At 45.3% G+C, this 20,248-nt stretch overlaps 1 protein-coding gene across 4 annotated transcripts in view; it reads left to right on the forward strand.

Annotated features, from left to right (window-relative positions):
- The window catches only part of LOC102946489 (ectonucleoside triphosphate diphosphohydrolase 8), an 89,484-nt gene that overhangs the window by 51,416 nt on the left and 17,820 nt on the right, over positions 1-20,248 (forward strand). For 2 of the 4 annotated variants that reach the window (XM_037879715.1, XM_037879718.1), the window contains exons 2-4: positions 6,411-6,545; positions 9,279-9,396; positions 13,117-13,267. In XM_037879715.1, coding sequence (XP_037735643.1) covers positions 6,423-6,545; positions 9,279-9,396; positions 13,117-13,267 — 392 coding nt within the window. In that variant the 5' untranslated portion in view covers positions 6,411-6,422. The remainder of the gene's footprint in view (positions 1-6,410; positions 6,546-9,278; positions 9,397-13,116; positions 13,268-20,248) is intronic. The other 2 variants (XM_037879717.1, XM_037879716.1) reach the window with 2 other exon arrangements.

Consider the following 20,248-nt stretch of genomic DNA (forward strand, 5'->3'; position numbering starts at 1 on the left):
CCCTGGGGTTCCCTGTGTTCCTCCACCCAGCCCCAACCTGAAACTAAACCCACCGAGCAGGTTCCCTGCTGCAGCCTCCGTCCACATTCCTGGGCAGAGGTGTTACCTCCCCCTCCCCCTCCTGGCTCAGGTGACAGGCTCTCAGGTCTCCCGTCCCCAGGGCACATTCCCAGGTCAACACTCCCCCCTCCCTGCTGCTTCACATCATCACACCATGGTTGTCCAGCACGCACTGTACGTGAACTGGCCAGCTAAACCAGATGAAGGGCAATGCAGGGGCCAGCTGCTCCAAGGCCTCCAACTGCATATTACACACTGGGACTGCTGCTACTGTCTCCCCCAGCCTGTGCACTAACATGGAGACAAGGCCACGGTCTTGGTCTTGAGATGGGGTTAGGGTTAGCCCAAGCACCATGGTGGGATAAAGCCAACACGTGTAGAGGGGAGGTGGCAAGCACAGCAAGGGCTGAGCCTGGAATGTTTGGGAACAGTGATGCAGAGATGGTCTCTCAAGCCCCCCAGTGCAGAAAGATTCTGGGTAACCCCTTCTGTGCCACACATGACATAAGCAGAAGGGTCAATCATACAATCATAGAATATCAGGGTTGGAAGGGACCTCAGAAGGTCATCTAGTCCAACCCCCTGCTCAAAGCAGGGCCAATCCCCAACTAAATCATCCCACCCAGGGCTTTGTCAAACCTGACCTTAAAAACTTCTAAGGAAGGACATTCCACCACCTCCCTAGGTAACGCATTCCAGTGTTTCACCACCCTCCTAGGGAAAAAGTTTTTCCTAATATCCAACCTAAATCTCCCCCACTGCAACTTGAGACCATTACTCCTTGTTCTGTCATCAGCTACCACTGAGAACAGTCTAGAGCCATCCTCTTTGGAACCCCCTTTCAGGTAGTTGAAAGCAGCTATCAAATCCCCCCTCATTCTTCTCTTCCGCAGACTAAACAATCCCAGTTCCCTCAGCCTCTCCTCAGAAGTCATGTGTTCCAGTCCCCTAATCATTTTTGTTGCCCTCCGCTGGATGTTTTCCAATTTTTCTACATCCTTCTTGTAGTATGGGGCCCAAAACTGGACACAGTACTCCAGATGAGGCCTCACCAATGTCGAATAGAGGGGAACGATCACATCCCTCGATCTGCTGGCAATGCCCCTACTTATACATCTCAAAATGCCATTGGCCTTCTTGGCAACAAGGGCATACTGTTGACTCATATCCAGCTTCTCGTCCACTGTAACCCCTCGGTCCTTTTCTGCAGAACTGCTGCCAAGCCATTCGGTCCCTAGTCTGTAGCAGTGCATGGGATTCTTCTGTCCTAAGTGCAGGACTCTGCACTTGTCGTTGTTGAACCTCATCAGATTTCTTTTGGCCCAATCCTCTAATTTGTCTAGATCCCTGTCAAGGTTCCTTCCCCACTCTGAATTCTAGGGTACAGATGTGGGGACCTGCATGAAAACCTTCTAAGCTTACTTTTACCAGCTTAGGTTAAAACTTCCCCAAGGTACAAACTATTTTACCCTTTTCCCTTGGACTTCCACTGCCACCACCAAATGTTTATCTGGGTTTATTTATTAGGAAAGCATTGTTTGGAAACGTCTTTCCCCCCAAAATCCTCCCAACCCTTGCACCCCACTTCCTGGGGAAGGTTTGATAAAAATCCTTACCAATTTGCATAGGTGATCACAGACCCAAACCCTTGGATCTTAAGAACAATGAAAAAGCATTCAGTTTCTGAAAAGAAGGATTTTAATAGAAGTAAAAAGTAAAAAAGAATCACCTCTGTAAAATCAGGATGGTAAATACCTTACAGGATAATTAGATTCAAAACATAGAGAATCCCTCTAGGCAAAACCTTAAATTACAAAAAGACACACAGACAGAAATATCCATTCTATTCAGCACAGCTTAATTTCTCAGCCATTTAAAGAAATCATAATCTAACGCATATCTAGCTAGATTACTTACTAAGTTCTAAGACTCCATTCCTGTTCTGTCCCCGGCAAAAGCATCACACAGACAGACACAGACCCTCTGTTTTTCTCCCTCTTCCCAGCTTTTGAAAGTATCTTGTCTCCTGATTGGTCATTTTGGTCAGGTGCCAGCGAGGTTATTCTAGCTTCTTAACCCTTTACAGGTGAAAGGATTTTTCCTCTGGCCAGGAGGGATTTTAAAGGGGTTTACCCTTCCCTTTATATTTATGACAGTCCCTCTGTATCCTGTCCCTACCCTCCAGCGTTTCTACCTCTCCTCCCAGTTTACTGTCATCTGCAAATTTGCTGAGGGTGCAATCCATGCCATCCTCCAGATCATTTATGAAGATATTGAACAAAACCGGCCCCAGGACCAACCCTTGGGGCACTCCACTTGATACCAGCTGCCAACTAGACATGAAGCCATTGATCACTACCATAGAGCCCGACAATCTAGCCAGCTTTCTATCCACCTTATAGTTCATTCATCCAGCCCATACTTCTTTAACTTGCTGGCAAGAATACTGTGGGAGACCGTGTCAAAAGCTTTGCTAAAGTCAAGGAACAACACGGCCACCGCTTTCCCTTCATCCACAGAGCCAGTTATCTCATCATAGAAGGCAATTAGATTAGTCAGGCATGACTTGCCCTTGGTGAATCCATGCTGACTGTTCCTGATCACTTTCCTCTCCTCTAAGTGCTTCAGAATTGATTCCTTGAGGCCCTGCTCCATGATTTTTCCAGGAACTGAGGTGAGGCTGACTGGCTCTAGTTCCCATGATTCTCCTCCTTCCCTTTTTTAAAGATGGGCACTACATTAGCCTTTTTCCAGTCATCCGGGACTTCCCCCCATCGCCATGAGTTTTCAAAGATAATGGCCAATGGCTCTGCAATCACATCTGCCAACTCCTTTAGCACTCTCAGATGCAGCGCATTCGGCCCCATGGACTTGTGCTCGTCCAGCTTTTCTAAATAGCCCCGAACCACTTCTTTCTCCACAGAGTGCTGGTCACCTCCTCCCCATGCTGTGCTGCCCAGTGCAGTAGTCTGGGAGCTGACCTTGTTCATGAAGACAGAGGCAAAAAAAACATTGAGTACATTAGCTTTTTCCACATCCTCTGTCACTAGGTTGCCTCCCTCATTCAGTAAGGGGCCCACACTTTCCTTGACTTTCTTCTTGTTGCTAACATACCTGAAGAAACCCTTCTTGTTACTCTTAACATCTCTTGCTAGCTGCAACTCCAGGTGTGATTTGGGCTTCCTGATTTCACTCCTGCATGCCCGAGGAATATTTTTATACTCCTCCCTGGTCATTTGTCCAATCTTCCACTTCTTGTAAGCTTCTTTTTTGTGTTTAAGATCAGCAAGGATTTCACTGTTAAGCCAAGCTGGTTGCCTGCCATATTTACTATTCTTTCTATACATCGGGATGGTTTGTACCTGTAACCTCAATAAGAGGCTTGATATAGGAACACATTGCTGGCTCTCTGTACTAGGAAATTAAAGGTAATCATTACCTGTCCTTATCACCTGGGATGCAAATGAGATGTTAGAATTTAACCTCTGGAATGTACAGCTCATTTTACAAGGACCCAGAGGGAGTTTATTGGAGGAAATGGGGGAAAGGCTATTTACCCCCATGAAGTCATTCTGCAGGAGTCATTGTGCTTAGCACACAAGAGTGCTGTCCTTGCAGGAAGCTTTTCTCCACCCAGGATCATGATCCAGGCTCTCTTGGCCAAGGCCAGGTGCTATAGCATAATCACAACCCACCTTCAAAGGGAGACCATGGGCGAAGTTCTCACCCACTCGCTCCCCACGGCAAGGATTTACCTTAAGTCCAGAACGATTCCACACCTCTAAACCCTCTGGAGTGGAAAACCTGAAGCATGACGCTGCATCCCTCCAAGTGACCCCTGAGACCAGATCTCAACACAGCCAGGCATGGGATTTCCACATCCCAGAGGCTGGCAAACTCTCCCCCCTCCAAAGTCAAGGAAAGGGATAGTGATTGGGAGACAATAATAAGACACAGCAAAGAGTCCTGTGGCACCTTATAGACTAACAGCTGTATTGGAGCATAAGCTTTCGTGGGTGAGTACCCACTTCGTCAGATGCATAATAAGACAGTGGTGGTAATGATTCACCTGCAGCACTCTGCAAGCAGCACATAGCTCTGTGGCTGCACAAGATAGTTTGCCCAGGGAAGGGTGTGTCCAAGTGGACATTTGCCTCTGGTCACATTCAGCACTGACTTGGCCAATTTAGAAAGAGCTGCCAGATGTCTATGTACCCATGTCCCATGCTGAGTGTGAGACGTGGAATCCTGGTGGCTCTGCCAGGTGTCCAAGTCTCTCCCCGTCCTCTGTCTGTGAGACTCTAGGGGAGCGAAGACTGATTCTCTGCCTGCCTGAAATGATACACTCCACACCATGGAAAGCATCCCTTGCTACCATGGTGACAGATGTCTACCGACCGGGGTAATAAATAACTAAATGAAATATCTGCCATCGTGAGACCTCCCATAACAGTTCCCACTGGGATCACCACCTTGTTCCCATAGAGCCTCTGTGGGTGAATATTAGCAAAATTTCAATATATTTCCATACAATTTTCTCTTGTCCCGATGGCCTCCCCTTTGGCTTTCCCTTCAAAATAAACCCAGCTACTGTCATTGTTGTCAGACGTCACCAGTGTGGTGCTCTGCTCTGTTCAATGTTGATAACAGTCGGCTGTGTGCATGTGTTTCCCCTGTGTGCTGCCCCGGCTCTGTAGATCTCTGACACAGCAGACCCCAAGAGAACACCCAATGACCACAGAGTCTGATAAGGTACGAAGGCACCCGGCCAGGTTTATTGTCAAAAGAAGCATAGTAATAGTTCCCCGCAGACTCTATAGGACATACTACGAATATGTGCCCCCTGACAATGACCAGCTGAGTCAGTGGCGGGACTCTCCACTGCCCCCTAGGCCAGACAAAGACATCCATTCAGGGATGCATTCTTATACACAAGTACAAACAAGTTACGCATCACTCCCGACGCATCGAGGTACAGCCCCTCTGCGTGTTGAGGTGCTGCCTCTCTCCTGGTACATGTTGGTTCGAACAAACAAGTCTATCCATCATATTGTCTTTTTGACCCTGTCTTTTAGGATGGTTCAGCCTGTTCCTCATTATTTCTGTGGAATGTGTTTGTCCCGGACGGTTCTGGTGCCATCCTGGTCCATGTTTATTCTATTAGTGATTGATACCCTTTAGATATGTGTATACGTCCAATTAGCAGCCTTCTTCTTGCTAACTTTTGTGAGCAGGGCCTGCCTCTGGGTCACAGCTTAACTTTGCTTTATGTTAACAAAGTCTTGACCATTCCTTTGTTTCAGGCCTCAGGCCTCATACCAGGCCTCTGATACCAACGGTTTATGTTTCAGGGCCTCATCTTACTACAGTCGTTATCATTATCTGTCATGTGGGATCTGATGGATTTAGTCAGCACAATCTGTTTCATACCTGGAGTTCCTTGGACAATATTTCAAACCTTCTGCCCCTGCCTCACTCCACAAATGCTCTGAGCCCCTCACAAGACAATATCCCTGCCCTTCAGCTTTCAGCTGAGCGGCTTGGTTGTGGGGGCAGGGGAAGGTGTGAGTTCAACCCTTCTCTTCACTGTGTATGAGGGTTGCCCTAGAGGCATTTTTCTTCAGGCCGCGCTGTATTTGAGACAAGGTAGCTGGAAGCTGCAAACCTTTGCCAGCTCTTTCCATGGTACCAAGCCCGGTGACAGCTGTATTTCGGCTCCCAGCTGTTAACCTCTATGAGGGATCATTTGCAGCTTTTAGTTCAGGGGGCTGCCTGGGCCAAGCCGCTTTGGCCGCTGCCCCTTCCATTAATGCTCACGCAAGGCACCACCTTGGCAGGGGCAGCACAAACGCACCCATGCCAGCCCACCCCTAATGGCCAGTTCCCCGGGCTAAGGAGTCCGCGGTCCCAATGGAAGGGGAAGTTCAGCCTCTGCTGAAGCAGTCAGCTAGTGCCGGTTACAGTGGTCGTTTAGCATTGATCTGAGGGTAAAGTCCAACTTAGCAATGGCAGGGCAGGGCCCGGGGCTCAGGGCCAGGGATCAGAATGGACTGCTCATCCGCATGTCTCCAAAATATTCAGTTGCAAAAATAAGCCTCAAATGTAAAAACAGAGGCTGACCCATGAATGGCCAGAGGGGAACATTGCCCGTGCAGGATAATGATAATCCCTAGCTGTTCTACAGCATCAATTGATCTCAAAGCACTTTACAAAGCAGCTCAGAATCATGATCCCCATTTTGCAGATAGGGAACCCGCGCTTTCTGTTAAACAGCGATGATCCCCAGTGGCCACATCCAACCAACCCTTTGAACTGCCCTTCTACTTTTCTGCATGTGTGTGTGTGTGCAGGTGACTTTTAAAATGAGCATCGATTTGAGACGCTACATCCCTGCCATTCTGGTGGCGCTGGCTGTGTCTTCATCCATCGTCTTGGTTCTCAGCCTGGTGAGGATCCAGAATGTTTCCTTACCACCTAACAACAAGGTGAGTCCCTGAGCTACAGAATACAGAGGCCAGTAACATTGTATGGGTGCTTGCAAGTTTCAGTGTTTACCAAAAATTTTATAAGTTAATATTTTTAGCAACAAGCAAGAGTGCATGCCATAGCTTTGCAGGTATAGACGTCCCAACCTCCCTGCATACTGAAGAAAAACTGAAATATAGGCAGAACTCACATGTGTTTGAAAAATACAACAGATCACACAAGAAATTGCAGAGTTATTGTTATTGGTATTGGAACGAAAGGCCCCAGTCAGCATCAGGGCTTCATTGTGCTAGGCACTGTACAAACTTCCAATCAAAGACCGCTGTTTGGCCCAGCTGGGCAGAAGAGAACATAATTTTGTGCCTTTACAAATTAAGGACCCATCCCAGTGCCATCCCCAACGCTCAATCCCAGCACGTTTTCAAAAGGACTCTCACACTGTGACACACTTGGTGGAGGTGCAGAAATTAACATGGAGATGGAACATTAGGTGCTCAACCCTCTGTTTAAATCCACGCAAGCCCAGCTAGGGAGACCAGATAGCAAGTGTGAAAAAGAGGGACTTTTTGCAGGGAGGGGGGGGGAGGGGGGATATAGTTGCATATATAAGACAAAGCCCCAGTGTATCAGAATGGTCCCAGTAATATCAGGATGTCTGTTCACCCTCAGCCCAGCAGGACTGCCTGGATAGGAAAGCTAAAGTAGAAGGTGGCTATATCTACTCTGCTACCGCTTTGGGGCAACACCAGAAGTAGACATTCTGTGAGATCATTTTCTTTCACTCCCAAGTTTCTCCCTCCTTCTACTTGATCCTACAACAGCAATGCTCCAGCTGTGGTCTGCAGAGACTGGCTGGCGGCGTGGCGACAGGTGGCTGCTCACGTGGTTCCAAGGGTATGACTACATTGCCCACCTTACAGCGTGGCCACAGCAGAGCTGTGACACGGGCAGTGTAGTCACCCTTTATCGCTGCGGGAGAGCTCTCCCAGTGATAAAAAATAACCACCCCAAACGAGGGGTGGTAGCTTTGTCGCCAGGAGCGTGGCTACACTGGTGCTTTTCAGTGCTAAAACTTTTGTCGCTCGGGGGGTGTTCTTTCACACCGCTGAACGACTAAAGGTTTAGTGCTGAAAGTGGTAGTGTAGACACAGCCTAAGTCTCCTTATTTCTGGCCGCTACATCCCATAAACATACAGCTTAACGTACATCTAAACTGGGACTTTCTGAGAGCTCAGGTGCCCAGCCCCCGTTGACTTTCAAGATTTCGCCACCTAAGTCCCTTACATCTCTTTGGAAATCCCAGCCTAAAGACTTTCCGAATGTTACTTTTTCATGTAAACAGTTGTCATCATTGCCATAGAGACGTTATATAACCATGAGTGGGAGGGGAAGTGGTCCCTGAGATAACAAATGGGAGATCAGGTGGCCCGTGTGATTGTGAATTGGAGGAGGTGTCCCTGAGATAGGAGTCCAGAGGGGCCAGTTGTGGCTCACCACGAGGAGGGCGGGGGAAAGAAGAAGAGAATTCATAATTCCAAATCAGTTAATCTCTTGTGGTACCACATATACTAAAATGCTTGCCTCATACTGCTATGGATCTGGCATGGTGTCACATAAAGGCAGAGTTAAGGTTGTGTGGGTACCCTAAATGTGCAGTTTCATAGCTTAACATATTTTGATTTCTTTTAAGTGTAACCTTAACTCTGAACTTCCCAGGTTCATAATTCTTGGATTTGGGAATACTTACACAATCCTTGTGATGTATTTTACCCTAAATTACTCATATGAACTCTCAACCTTAACTCTGTCTTAGCATAGTTTTTGTCTGGGAATCTCTAGTAAGTTATGACCCATGCTTTGAAAATTTCTGAGAAACCTCTGTCCTATAGCAAAGTCCTGTAACACATCAGAGCCTCTGTAGATGCCACAGACATAAAATTGCAGGGATCTGAGTTTGTGATGTTGAAAATGCTGCATGATGGAATGGTTGGTGCAGTCACGGAGTGAAAGATGGATTGCTGAGAAGAAATTCTGGATTCTGGTCTCAGTGAACATATGGGTGTTCTCAATGAGCACTGCAGTGACTGACCTTCCCTCAACCCCAGACATGTACAGAGCTGAGCGCATGGAGGCGGGGGCGGGGGAGGGAGAGATTACACCGTCGTAGCCTGCGTTCTGCGGGGGTGAGCTCTTCAGGCCTAGGGCTGTCAATATGGCATCTTTGAACCACACTGACAAACATTAAACCAACAAAGAAAATAAACGATCAATAAAACCGCAACAAAGAAAATGCAGTTGCTCCGATGGTGTAAATTAGCATCAGTTTGTGGACTGCAGGGGCAGGGCTGGAAACTGGTTGACTTCATTGGCGTTAGCCAGTGTACATTAGCTGAGGCAGCATGCTCTAGGGACCTGCCTGTTTCTACTTTACCTTCAACTAAAGCATAGGTTTTAAGGTTTTTAAGGCCCAGCTTGACAAAGCCCTGGCAGGGATTTAGTGGGGGTTGGTCCTGCTTTCAGCAGGGGGTGGGACTAGATGACCTCCTAAGGTCCCTTCCAACCCTGATATTCTATGACATCAGAGGGCTCGTTCGGCTAAGGAGAAGAAGCACATGCCTCTAACTCTCACTGACCTATTCAGCCTCTGAGCAAACATTAGTGCAGGGAGGATGGAAGGGTGCAGTTTCTGCTCTAGTTTACCTGAACCATGAGGTCTTGGTTGTGCCTTCCAGTACGGGATGGTGTTCGACGCAGGCTCATCCCACACCTCTCTGTTCGTCTACCAGTGGACATCTGACAAAACGAATGACACTGGAGTGGTCAGCCAGATGTTATCCTGTAATGTCCAAGGTCAGTATTCCTGCCCCGCTGTGAGGGAAACACCATGGGCTCAGGGCTCCCCTGAGATTTCTTATGCAGCAGGACACCTGGGTGGTGGAAATATTGGATGAATTGTAAGAGTTTGGTGAACAAGTCTCTTCCACAGAAGACGATCGTGCCCTACTGACACTGGGGAAGCACAGTGGTTACAGCAAGAGTTGCTGCAGCTAGGTTGCCTGAAATCAAGATTCCTGTTTCCAGTTGCTCTCTGGCACCATGCACAGCCTCTGGCCACAGCAAACCAACCCGACCTTGGGCTTTGGGGGACTTTTCAGTGCAGCATCCAAAATCTCAGCACTTTGGGGTGCACCACAGCTAGCCACAGTTGTCTATATACACAGGCAACTCAGCCACAGAAGTGACACTGCATGGAGAGATGAGTCCACAGCGCTTATCCCTCACCCCTTGTCTGGATTCACTTATAATGGGACGGACAACAGAACCCACCTCTAGTGACCCTTCATTTATTGTGAGTGGAAGCCCAGGGTGGTTTCATGGCATCTGCACAGGTTTTCACTCCTCTTATAGTGATGGGACACATCACCACAGGCAAGGAACACTGTGACAACCCCCTTGGAATGCAGGAATTATCACTGAGCTCTGCAGTCCAAGAGGGTGATCACCTCCCTTTCCTTCTCTGCTCTGCCTGAGCAGGGGATAGGAACATTGCCACTACCCATGACGGAGGAGATAGGGAGGAATCCCTGGCTTCCAGTCTTGCTCCTCACTGGGAATGAAGATATGGCTCTCCAGAGTCTCCCGCCGAACCTGCCAGCGCTCACTGCAACAACTGTGGTGAAGGAGCCCTGCCAGCTGTTATGTTCATGGCGCACACACACAGAGCAGTTAAAATGTTCTGGCTGGAAGGTTACAATGTAACTAGGGCTGTCGATTAGTTACAGTTAACTCAAGAGATTAACTCAAAAAAATTAACCATGATTTAAAAAATTAATCGCAATTAATCTCAGTTTTAATTGCATTGTTAAACAATAGAATGCCAATTGAAATTTATTAGATATTTTGGATGTTTTTCTACATTTTCATATACATTGTATTCTGTGTTGTAATTGAAATCAAAGTGTATATTATTTTTTATTACAAATATTTGCACTGTAAAATGATAAACAAAAGAAATAGTATTTTTCAATTCACCTTATACAAGTACTGTAATGCAATCTCTTTGTCATGAAAGTGCAATTTATAAATGTAGATTTTTTGTTACGTAACTGCACTCAAAAACAAAACAATATAAAACTTCAGAGCCTACAAGTCCACTTAGTCCTACTTCTTGTTCAGCCAATCACTAAGACAAATAAAGCTGTTTACATTTACAGGAGATAACGCTGCCCTCTTCTTATTTACAATGTCACCAGAAAGTGAGAACAGGCATTTGCACTTTTGTAGCTGGCATTGCAAGTTATTTACATGCCAGAGATGCTAAACAATCATATGGCCCTTCATGCTTCGGCCACTATTCCAGAGGACATGCTTCCATGCTGATGACGCTCATTAAAAAAATAATGCATTAATTAAATTTGTGACTGAACTCCTTGGAGGAAAATTATATGTCCCCTGCTCTGTTTTACTCTCATTCTGCCATATATTTCATGTTATAGCATTCTCGGATGATGACCCAGCACATATTCATTTTAAGAACACTTTCACTGTAGATTTCACAAAATGCAAAGAAGGTACCAATGTGAGATTTCTAACCAAACCAAGGTTTAAGAATCTGAAGTGCCTTCCAAAATCTAAGAGAGATGAGGTGTGGAGCATGCTTTCAGAAGTCTTAAAAGAACAACACTCCTATGCGGAAACTACAGAACCCAAACCACCAAAAGAGAAAATCAACCTTCTGCTGATGGGATCTGACTCAGACGATGAAAATGAACATGCATTGGTCTGCACTGCTTTGGATTGTTATCGAGCAGAACCTGTCATCAGCATGGATGCATATCCACTGGAATGGTGGTTGAAGCACAAAGGGACATATGAATCTTTAACACATCTAACACATAAATATCTTGTGACACCAGCTACAACACTGCCATGAGAACACCTGCAAATGTAGACAAACTTGTTTGTCTTAGCAATTGGGTGAATAAGAAGTAGGACTGAGTGGACTTGCAGGCTCTAAAATTCTACATTGTTTTATTTTTGAATGCAGTTTTTTTGTACATAATTCTACATTTGTAAGTTCAACTTTCATGATAAAGAGATTGCACCACAGAACTTGTATTAGGTGAATTGAAAAATACTATTTCTTTTGGGGTTTTCTATAGTGCAAATATTTGTAATAAAAAATAAATATAAAGTGAGCACTGTACACTTTTTATTCTGCGTTGTAATTGAAACCAATGGATTTGAAAATGTAGAAAACATCCAAAAATATTTAAATAAATGGTATTCTATTATTGTTTAACAGTGCGATTAATCGTGTAATTAATCACGATTAATTTTTTAATCGCTTGACAGCCCAAAAAGTAATACTACTTTATTTCTTAGAATTCAGAACAATAACACACAAGAACCCCAGAACAAGAGAGAGTAAAGCAGCCTGTTCCCTAAGGCAAACACGTCTCACTCCACCTCGCTGTAGGCTGGGTGTTTGCAGACAGACTGCTGAAGAGTCAGATTGCACACTTCCTTACAGAGCTTCCTGACCTGCAAGCACCACCAGAAAAACCCCGGAGGACTCCAAGTGATCACGTACAATTACAAAACAGCTTTCAGTGCACCGCTCCACCAATCCCCTGGGCGACATGGCATGAGATCTTGTACCAGAATGTAACTGGTAGAGCAAGGCTCATCAGCTGCTGTAGGGCTTTTCCCACTTCCCTGCAGGAGGGACTCTCGCTGTGCAATAATTTCCCAGGTTAAATGAGATCTCCCTGATGTCAGTTTTTGAGTGGTGCTAGGAAGGGAGTTTGAGTCAAGAAGAAATCCCAGGCTTCCCGTTAGCAGGCAGGGCTGGGCCCTGGAGTCTTTGCTTGCTCACCTGTTGCTAAACTTATCCCGCATTATTTTGGGGAGCTTGAAACACTCCAGTATCTCTGCTTTTTTTTTCTGGGCCTGTTTCCTCTTTTGGTCTCCGTGAACAAATGGCTGCAATGGGGGCAAATGAACTCAGATGCCTCTGCTGAGCGGGGACTCTGTGGCCTGTATCTCTGCAGCAAGCTTCCTATGTAGGAGTTTTGACCACAGGTTTGGGAACTGTGCTGGCATGGTGAGAAGCACTCAGAGGTTACAGGTGGCCCCTGCAGCACAGAACTATGCCATAAGGGCACAATATGGCCCCCTGTGATCTTACCTCCCGGTAGAGGGAAGCCAGGGCTAGTCTGTAACGCAAATAAAGAGGATTCATTATTGAAGCTGCTGGACACAAGCAGACCCTGTGATTCTGCTTGGCTGCCTGGCTTCCAGAATAACCCAGCCTGTGCTGCCTAGTGCCAGGGGGTCCCTGTCTTCTGGCCTGGAGTGAGAGACTGCCCACTACAGCACACCCTGCACGCCACCTGGCTCCTTCCACCTAATGATCATGCTTCAGGAGGCGAAGCAGAGAGTTAAGTGACGTGGTTACTGAGGGATTCACAGCAGGTTACCCATCACACTCCCATGAGGTACCAGGCCTCAGCCCTTACGTCCTCTCATTGATCCCCAGTCACTCTTATCAACATAACTGTGTTCCAGGATCTGGCATATCGAGCTACGCCAATGACCCTCCCAAAGCTGGTGAGTCCCTCCGGAGCTGTCTGGAGGATGCCCTGAAGGTCATTCCTGATGAGAGACAGAGGGAGGTACCAGTTTACCTTGGAGCTACAGCAGGCATGAGGCTGCTGAGGTAATAACACAGCATCTCCTGGGTAAACAAAAGGCTCTGTGGTGACACGACACCCCTGCCCAGTATGGCTAGAATGAGCTCAGCGCTCACAAGCACCCTTAGCTCCCATTCTGGCACCTAAAAAAGAGACCAGATCCTCAGCAGAGCTCAGCACACTGGGTGCATGCTGGGTGCTCTCCAGAAAACTTGGCCCTGACTGGGGATGCTGAGCCCTTGTGCCTCTGGCCCTGGACGTGGCAGCGGGAGGGAGACATTCACTGTTAATGATTTTTAAGTGGAAAGCAGTTGGGATACCAGCCATCAACATGGAGTCTCCCTCACTGGACAGACCCCAGGTAGTGGTGGCAGTGAGGGGCAGGTGGGCTCGAGGATTTTGTGGAACCTTAACTTTGAATTGTTACTTTCAAAGCATCATCCTCAGTTTGGAATGACATACATGGCCCCCCATACTATACTGTGTGAGCACTGCACAATCTGTAATGTATTTATCCTCACGAGGCAGGGACATGCTATTACCCGCACTGTACAGATGGGAACTGAGCTCAGAGCAACTAAGAGACGTGCCCATAGTCACACAGGACTGCTGCTGTGCTGGAACAGAAAAATGAACTGAGGTCTCCTAAGTCAAAGGCTAGCTCCCTAACCACTCCCATAGTCTTTTATAACCACAAAGTTACAATGCGTTTACTGTATTTAAAGATTTTGTCTGGGAATAGACAGTGTAATTATAGCCTTTAATGAGTTCCCCCTCAGATGGACAGCACCCTAGCAATAGTCCTGTGGTTCTCTATGGTACTTTCTTTGTCCATTACTTTGTCACAAAATCTAGGTTCAAAATGGGGAACAAGTGTCTGCTGCTGTGAGGCACCTTGGTTTAGCTCTGACACTTCATGGACAATTTAGCGAAGCTGAGAACTTACACGTTTTTAAATCCAGACTGCATGTGTCTCTAAAAGATATGACCTAGGAAGCTTTTCAGGAAAGTTCTATGTCCTGTGTTGTAGCAGGTTAGACTATAACTATAGGTTGAAGTTTTAAATCATGATTTGAGGACTTCCGTAACTCAGCCAGGGGTTAGGGATCTATCACAAGAGTGGGTTGGTGAGGTTCTGTGGCCTGTGATGTGCAGGTGTTATACCAATAAAATAAAAACCAACAGGAACTTATTAAAGGGGAAAAGGCAAAATACCACATTTATTGTGAATACAGAAAGAATCATAGTAAGCAGTTAGTTATAGCGATAACATTCCATTCCATTTCATATTTATTCACACATTCATTCATACACACACACACACACACACAAAGGTTCTGCAAGGTTGTTATCATAGTTACCAGCCTTAGAGTTGCTCATGCCAAGCCACGGGCCAGGTGGCCTGGACACGAGGAGGGAGCAGGGCCTCGTCAGATGCTCATCTGATGCTCCTGGAAGTTGGTTTGCAGAATCAGACCCCAAAGTTCTCACTTTCTAAAGTCCATTTTTATAGGAATTTCTTCCTATGACAGTCTATGGGAATTGCTTCATCATGCTTTTGCTGAATCAATCAGCAGATGGCACATTCCTGACGGCTCCGTGCTGCCAGATGTTATCTTGTTCTTTGGTTCTCCCAATCTTGTGGTTGTTGGGTGGATTCCAGTCTGCCCTCCGGGGGTCCTCTGGTTATTTCCACTTGTCGCCTTCTTCAGCCGATGGACACTGGATTCTTAGGCTGGCACCTCCCTGATCATTCAGTTGTTATCCACACCAAGCATCCATTCACATACATCCTCTATCTCTATTTTAATCACAATTGTTAACAAAGCGAGATGAATACAACAAAAGGGCGGGGAGTCTCTGGGTGCTGTTTCTGTTGTTACAGAGTATTGCTTTGAGTCTCTCTCTGTGTGAGCAGTTGTTACAAAGAATTGCTTTGAGAACAGACTCTGTCTTCGAATGTACTAACACAATTAGCAGCTTGCAAGTTTCACACAGAGAGGGAGAGAAACAGTACCAAAAACCAAGAGACCTCTTAATTAGTAATACCCTGGAATTTAAACTATGGGGAATCAAACTCATTTGTGATTTTAATACAGAACTTCTTTAATATGATCCAACATAATCCCCCTTTTGACACTAAGATTTATAATCGTCAGTGTCATTTTCTATATAGCCTATTCAAGAGAAGGTACTGTGAGGCTATTTGAGTTTGTGATTCCAATTCATCCCACATACATGATCCTAGTAATTTATCTTTACTATAAGGTTCTGGGGCATCAGGCAAGGTGAGGCACACCCACTTTTGAGGAGTCCATTCGGTACAACCTCTAGTGTCCAATAGCTTCCCTCCCTCCCCAGCCCACTGGCTTGAGGTCCAGGTAGCCAGAAGGATCCCATGTGTAATATAGGGAGTGGGCTAACCTTCAATACCTTTGCCTCCAGGGACTATTGGTGTGCAATTTTGACAATTTCTCCCATTAACAAGTCTGGTTTTACAATACTGGAAACGTATTGCATCTATTCATATTGATAAGTGTCAAACAATGATCTCTTTCTTTGTTTTAACAAATGCATCAGACACTTAATATTTCCCAATATGACCCAGAACATTTCGTGTTCCAAAGTAACTAGGGCAAGTATCCGCATTTCAGTGCATCCCATAGCTATGGCTGTGTAGTTTCCTATTTCTGAATTTTTTCTTATGCATAAGCCATGTGGTAGTATTAAGCCATTGCCAAAGATTCCATCAGCCTTTTAGGTTACCCAGACCAATTTGGACCAAGTCTACATTGGCACGTACTTGTTTTTGTATCAGGCTGTCCTGTAGATGGGACAGAGAGCTTAATTTATTTTTAATTACCTGCAGGTCTGCAGTATTTTATTTATTTATTTATTTTTTAAACACACAACAGTGCTAGCAACAAGACAAGACAAAACATAGAACACAAAACACAATTTCTATTGTGACAGTAGATTCTTGGTATTGGGTTGCTCTTCAGCTGGCATCAGCTTTTCCAGATTTTCTGAAAGACAAAAGAACACGTTTCTACCCCTTTTTGGGGTGGCAGATTATTGCTTAAAATATTTCTTTTACAAATACCCTTGCTGATTGCAGGCAAAACAGAGGAATTACCCCCATATTTTCCTGTTTTTTTCTATAGGCAGGCCAGGTTTCAATGGCTTTTATCTTTTAAGGGTTATGGGGAAATTATCCCACTGTTTAGTCATTAAATCCCTGAGGTGGGGTACCTCAGTTTCCCTTCTTATACAGCAGACCAAGTTTATAATGTTTTTCCTGCTATGTTAAGCTTTAAGTTTATTTACAGGTAATAGCTGAGACGCATCATTACCATATGACCTTAAAGGGTTTTTCCAAAAATCATTCACACTATACGTTGTTACAGGGGTACTTATTATCATTACATGTATTAAAATTCTCTTGTGATCCCATGCCCTTTATTAGACAGTCTGTTTGCTGAGCAGGTGTGTCCTTTATCTGCAGCTCCTTTGTGCTACTAGTTCTTTCCTTCCTTTATCATTTAAGTCATTTGCATTTTCACAGCTGCTTCCTGCTTTTGGATTTAAAGCCCTCAGCAGCTCAGAGACTCTCTCTTAAAAGGGACACAATCAACTTTCACCAAAGTTTTGATCACTTTTAACTTCTGCTTCCAAAACACACAGCAATCTGAAAAAGAAATCCCAACCTATTGTGGCTCCCTTTGGAGCCCTAATCGCATTTTAATTAAGTAGCATGGCATGTTTGCATTTCTTTTGCCCCTTCTACAATATACACTGCACATGTTCTGGGGCAAATGCACATTCCTTCCATAGTTTAACTTCTATAACATTATCCAGATCCATTTTTACATAAGGTGTCACTATTTCTTTTTTTGCTTACAGAGTTTTCATGTACCTTTATCAAAATGACAGTCTGATTACTCAGAGCCATTTTAAGACTCAGTGTTTCTAACATTGCTTCTTTTTGTTTTGTGCACCTCTCCCCTGCTGTTGTTTCAGAGGGGCACTGTCTCTTTTATTATTATTTTTTTACTACAGCTCTCATCTGCTACTTTGTTACAAAAACAAACAAACAAACAAAAACCAAACAAACAAACAAAAAGAATCCAGAATTTTTTTTTTATTCTCCTGATTTTGACTGCCCTGCTGCAGCCACAACTTAAAAACACTTTAAATTTTGTAAAGCATTGAGTTACCTTTTAAGGGTAAAATGCCAAATCCCAAAGCTAAACAACACTAATCACCAGTGTCTAGCAAAAAAGGTCTGTCAGTTTTGCAACTTTGAATTAAAGAGTCAAATGGATTTTTAGTGGTATTATTTAAAACAAAACAAAACCATTTCATATTTATTCACACATTCATTCATACACACACACACACACACACACACACACACACATGTTCTGCAAGGTTGTTGTCATAGTTACCAGCCAAACTTTACATATTTACACACACACACACACAGATACATGACACATTTTCTTTTCCTTAACATCCCTTCCACACTGCTCTGTTTTTACATCGTTTATTCCCTTTATACATTTGAGGCAGTTAAGTTCCAATAGAACCCCCTTATGTTCTTTTAGCAAATTTGACTAAATTGTCCAGTCAAATGATTTTAATCAGATAGTTTATTTTTGCCTGGCTAATTTACAGACATTCCTTTGGAAAAGGGCCCATTTTTCCTTCAGAATGGCTGCAAAGAAACCAAGAATGCTCTTTCTCTAACACTTTTCCTTTTTAACATTTTCACAAAGTTTAGCTGCTTAATTCCCTCCAGCCTCTGCAGAATTAACTTTTTCACTCTTTTTCTCTTTGTAATTCTGCCTGGGGGTGCCGTACATAGGACCTTCTCCCCCTTCACTCGCTGTAATGGCTGCTACCTGTTTAGAGGCAAAGCCCAATTTTTGTCTCAGACTCTTAATTAGTGATTCACAACTACTATGATTTGCAGGTACTCAGCCCTGCTTCAAGGTTAATTTCTTTACCATACCTTAGAGCACATGATTCTCCCTTTCAATTTTCTCAAAAAGAAAAGGAGTACTTGTGGCACCTTAGAGACTAACCAATTTATTTGAGCATAAGCTTTCGTGAGCTACAGCCCACTTCATCGGATGCATACTGTGGAAAGTATGCATCCGATGAAGTGAGCTGAAGCTCACGAAAGCTTATGCTCAAATAAATTAGTTAGTCTCTAAGGTGCCACAAGTCGTCCTTTTCTTTTTGCGAATACAGACTAACACAGCTGTTACTCTGAAACCTGTCAATTTTCTCAGAGGCTTCAGCTTGGTCTGCCAGGAATCTTTCTCTCTTTTTGCATTCCTGGAGAGCCTCTTTCACTATTTTCAGCTGACTCTGGGTATTTGTAGCCGGCACCTTCCAATTGTCTGCTCCCTTTTCCGTTTGTGCCTTTTCCTCTTTACATGAAGACAAGCGGAGGGAAGAATCACAAGAGTGATGTAGTGGTGGGAGTCTGCTATAGACCACCGGACCAGGGGGATGAGGTGGATGAGGCTTTCTTCCGGCAACTCACGGAAGCTACTAGATCGCATGCCCTGATTCTCATGGGTGACTTTAATTTTCCTGATATCTGCTGGGAGAGCAATACAGCGGTGCATAGACAATCCAGGAAGTTTTTGGAAAGCGTAGGGGACAATTTCCTGGCGCAAGTGCTAGGGGAGCCAACTAGGGGGGGCGCTTTTCTTGACCTGCTGCTCGCAAACCGGGTAGAATTAGTGGGGGAAGCAAAAGTGGATGGGAATCTGGGGGGCAGTGACCATGAGTTGGTTGAGTTCAGGATCCTGACGCAGGGAAGAAAGGTAAGCAGCAGGATACGGACCCTGGACTTCAGGAAAGCAGACTTCGACTCCCTCAGGGAACAGATGGCCAGGATCCCCTGGGGGACTAACATGAAGGGGAAGGGAGTCCAGGAGAGCTGGCTGTATTTCAAGGAATCCCTGTTGAGGTTACAGGGACAAACCATCCCGATGAGTCGAAAGAAGAGTAAATATGGCAGGCGACCAGCTTGGCTTAACGATGAAATCCTAGCGGATCTTAAACATAAAAAAGAAGCTTACAAGAAGTGGAAGGTTGGACATATGACCAGGGAAGAGTATAAAAATATTGCTCGGGCATGTAGGAAAGATATCAGGAGGGCCAAATCGCACCTGGAGCTGCAGCTAGCAAGAGATGTCAAGAGTAACAAGAAGGGTTTCTTCAGGTATGTTGGCAACAAGAAGAAAGCCAAGGAAAGTGTGGGCCCCTTACTGAATGAGGGAGGCAACCTAGTGACAGAGGATGTGGAAAAAGCTAATGTACTCAATGCTTTTTTTGCCTCTGTTTTCACTAACAAGGTCAGCTCCCAGACTGCTGCGCTGGGCATCACAAAATGGGGAAGAGATGGCCAGCCCTCTGTGGAGATAGAGGTGGTTAGGGACTATTTAGAAAAGCTGGACGTGCACAAGTCCATGGGGCCGGACGAGTTGCATCCGAGAGTGCTGAAGGAATTGGCGGCTGTGATTGCAGAGCCCTTGGCCATTATCTTTGAAAACTCGTGGCGAATGGGGGAAGTCCCGGATGGCTGGAAAAAGGCTAATGTAGTGCCAATCTTTAAAAAAGGGAAGAAGGAGGATCCTGGGAACTACAGGCCAGTCAGCCTCACCTCAGTCCCTGGAAAAATCATGGAGCAGGTCCTCAAAGAATCAATCCTGAAGCACTTACATGAGAGGAAAGTGATCAGGAACAGTCAGCATGGATTCACCAAGGGAAGGTCATGCCTGACTAATCTAATCGCCTTTTATGATGAGATTACTGGTTCTGTGGATGAAGGGAAAGCAGTGGATGTATTGTTTCTTGACTTTAGCAAAGCTTTTGACACGGTCTCCCACAGTATTCTTGTCAGCAAGTTAAGGAAGTATGGGCTGGATGAATGCACTATAAGGTGGGTAGAAAGCTGGCTAGATTGTCGGGCTCAACGGGTAGTGATC

This window comes from Chelonia mydas, chromosome 16, assembly GCF_015237465.2.
Source record: "Chelonia mydas isolate rCheMyd1 chromosome 16, rCheMyd1.pri.v2, whole genome shotgun sequence".
Lineage (NCBI taxonomy): Eukaryota > Metazoa > Chordata > Testudines > Cheloniidae > Chelonia > Chelonia mydas.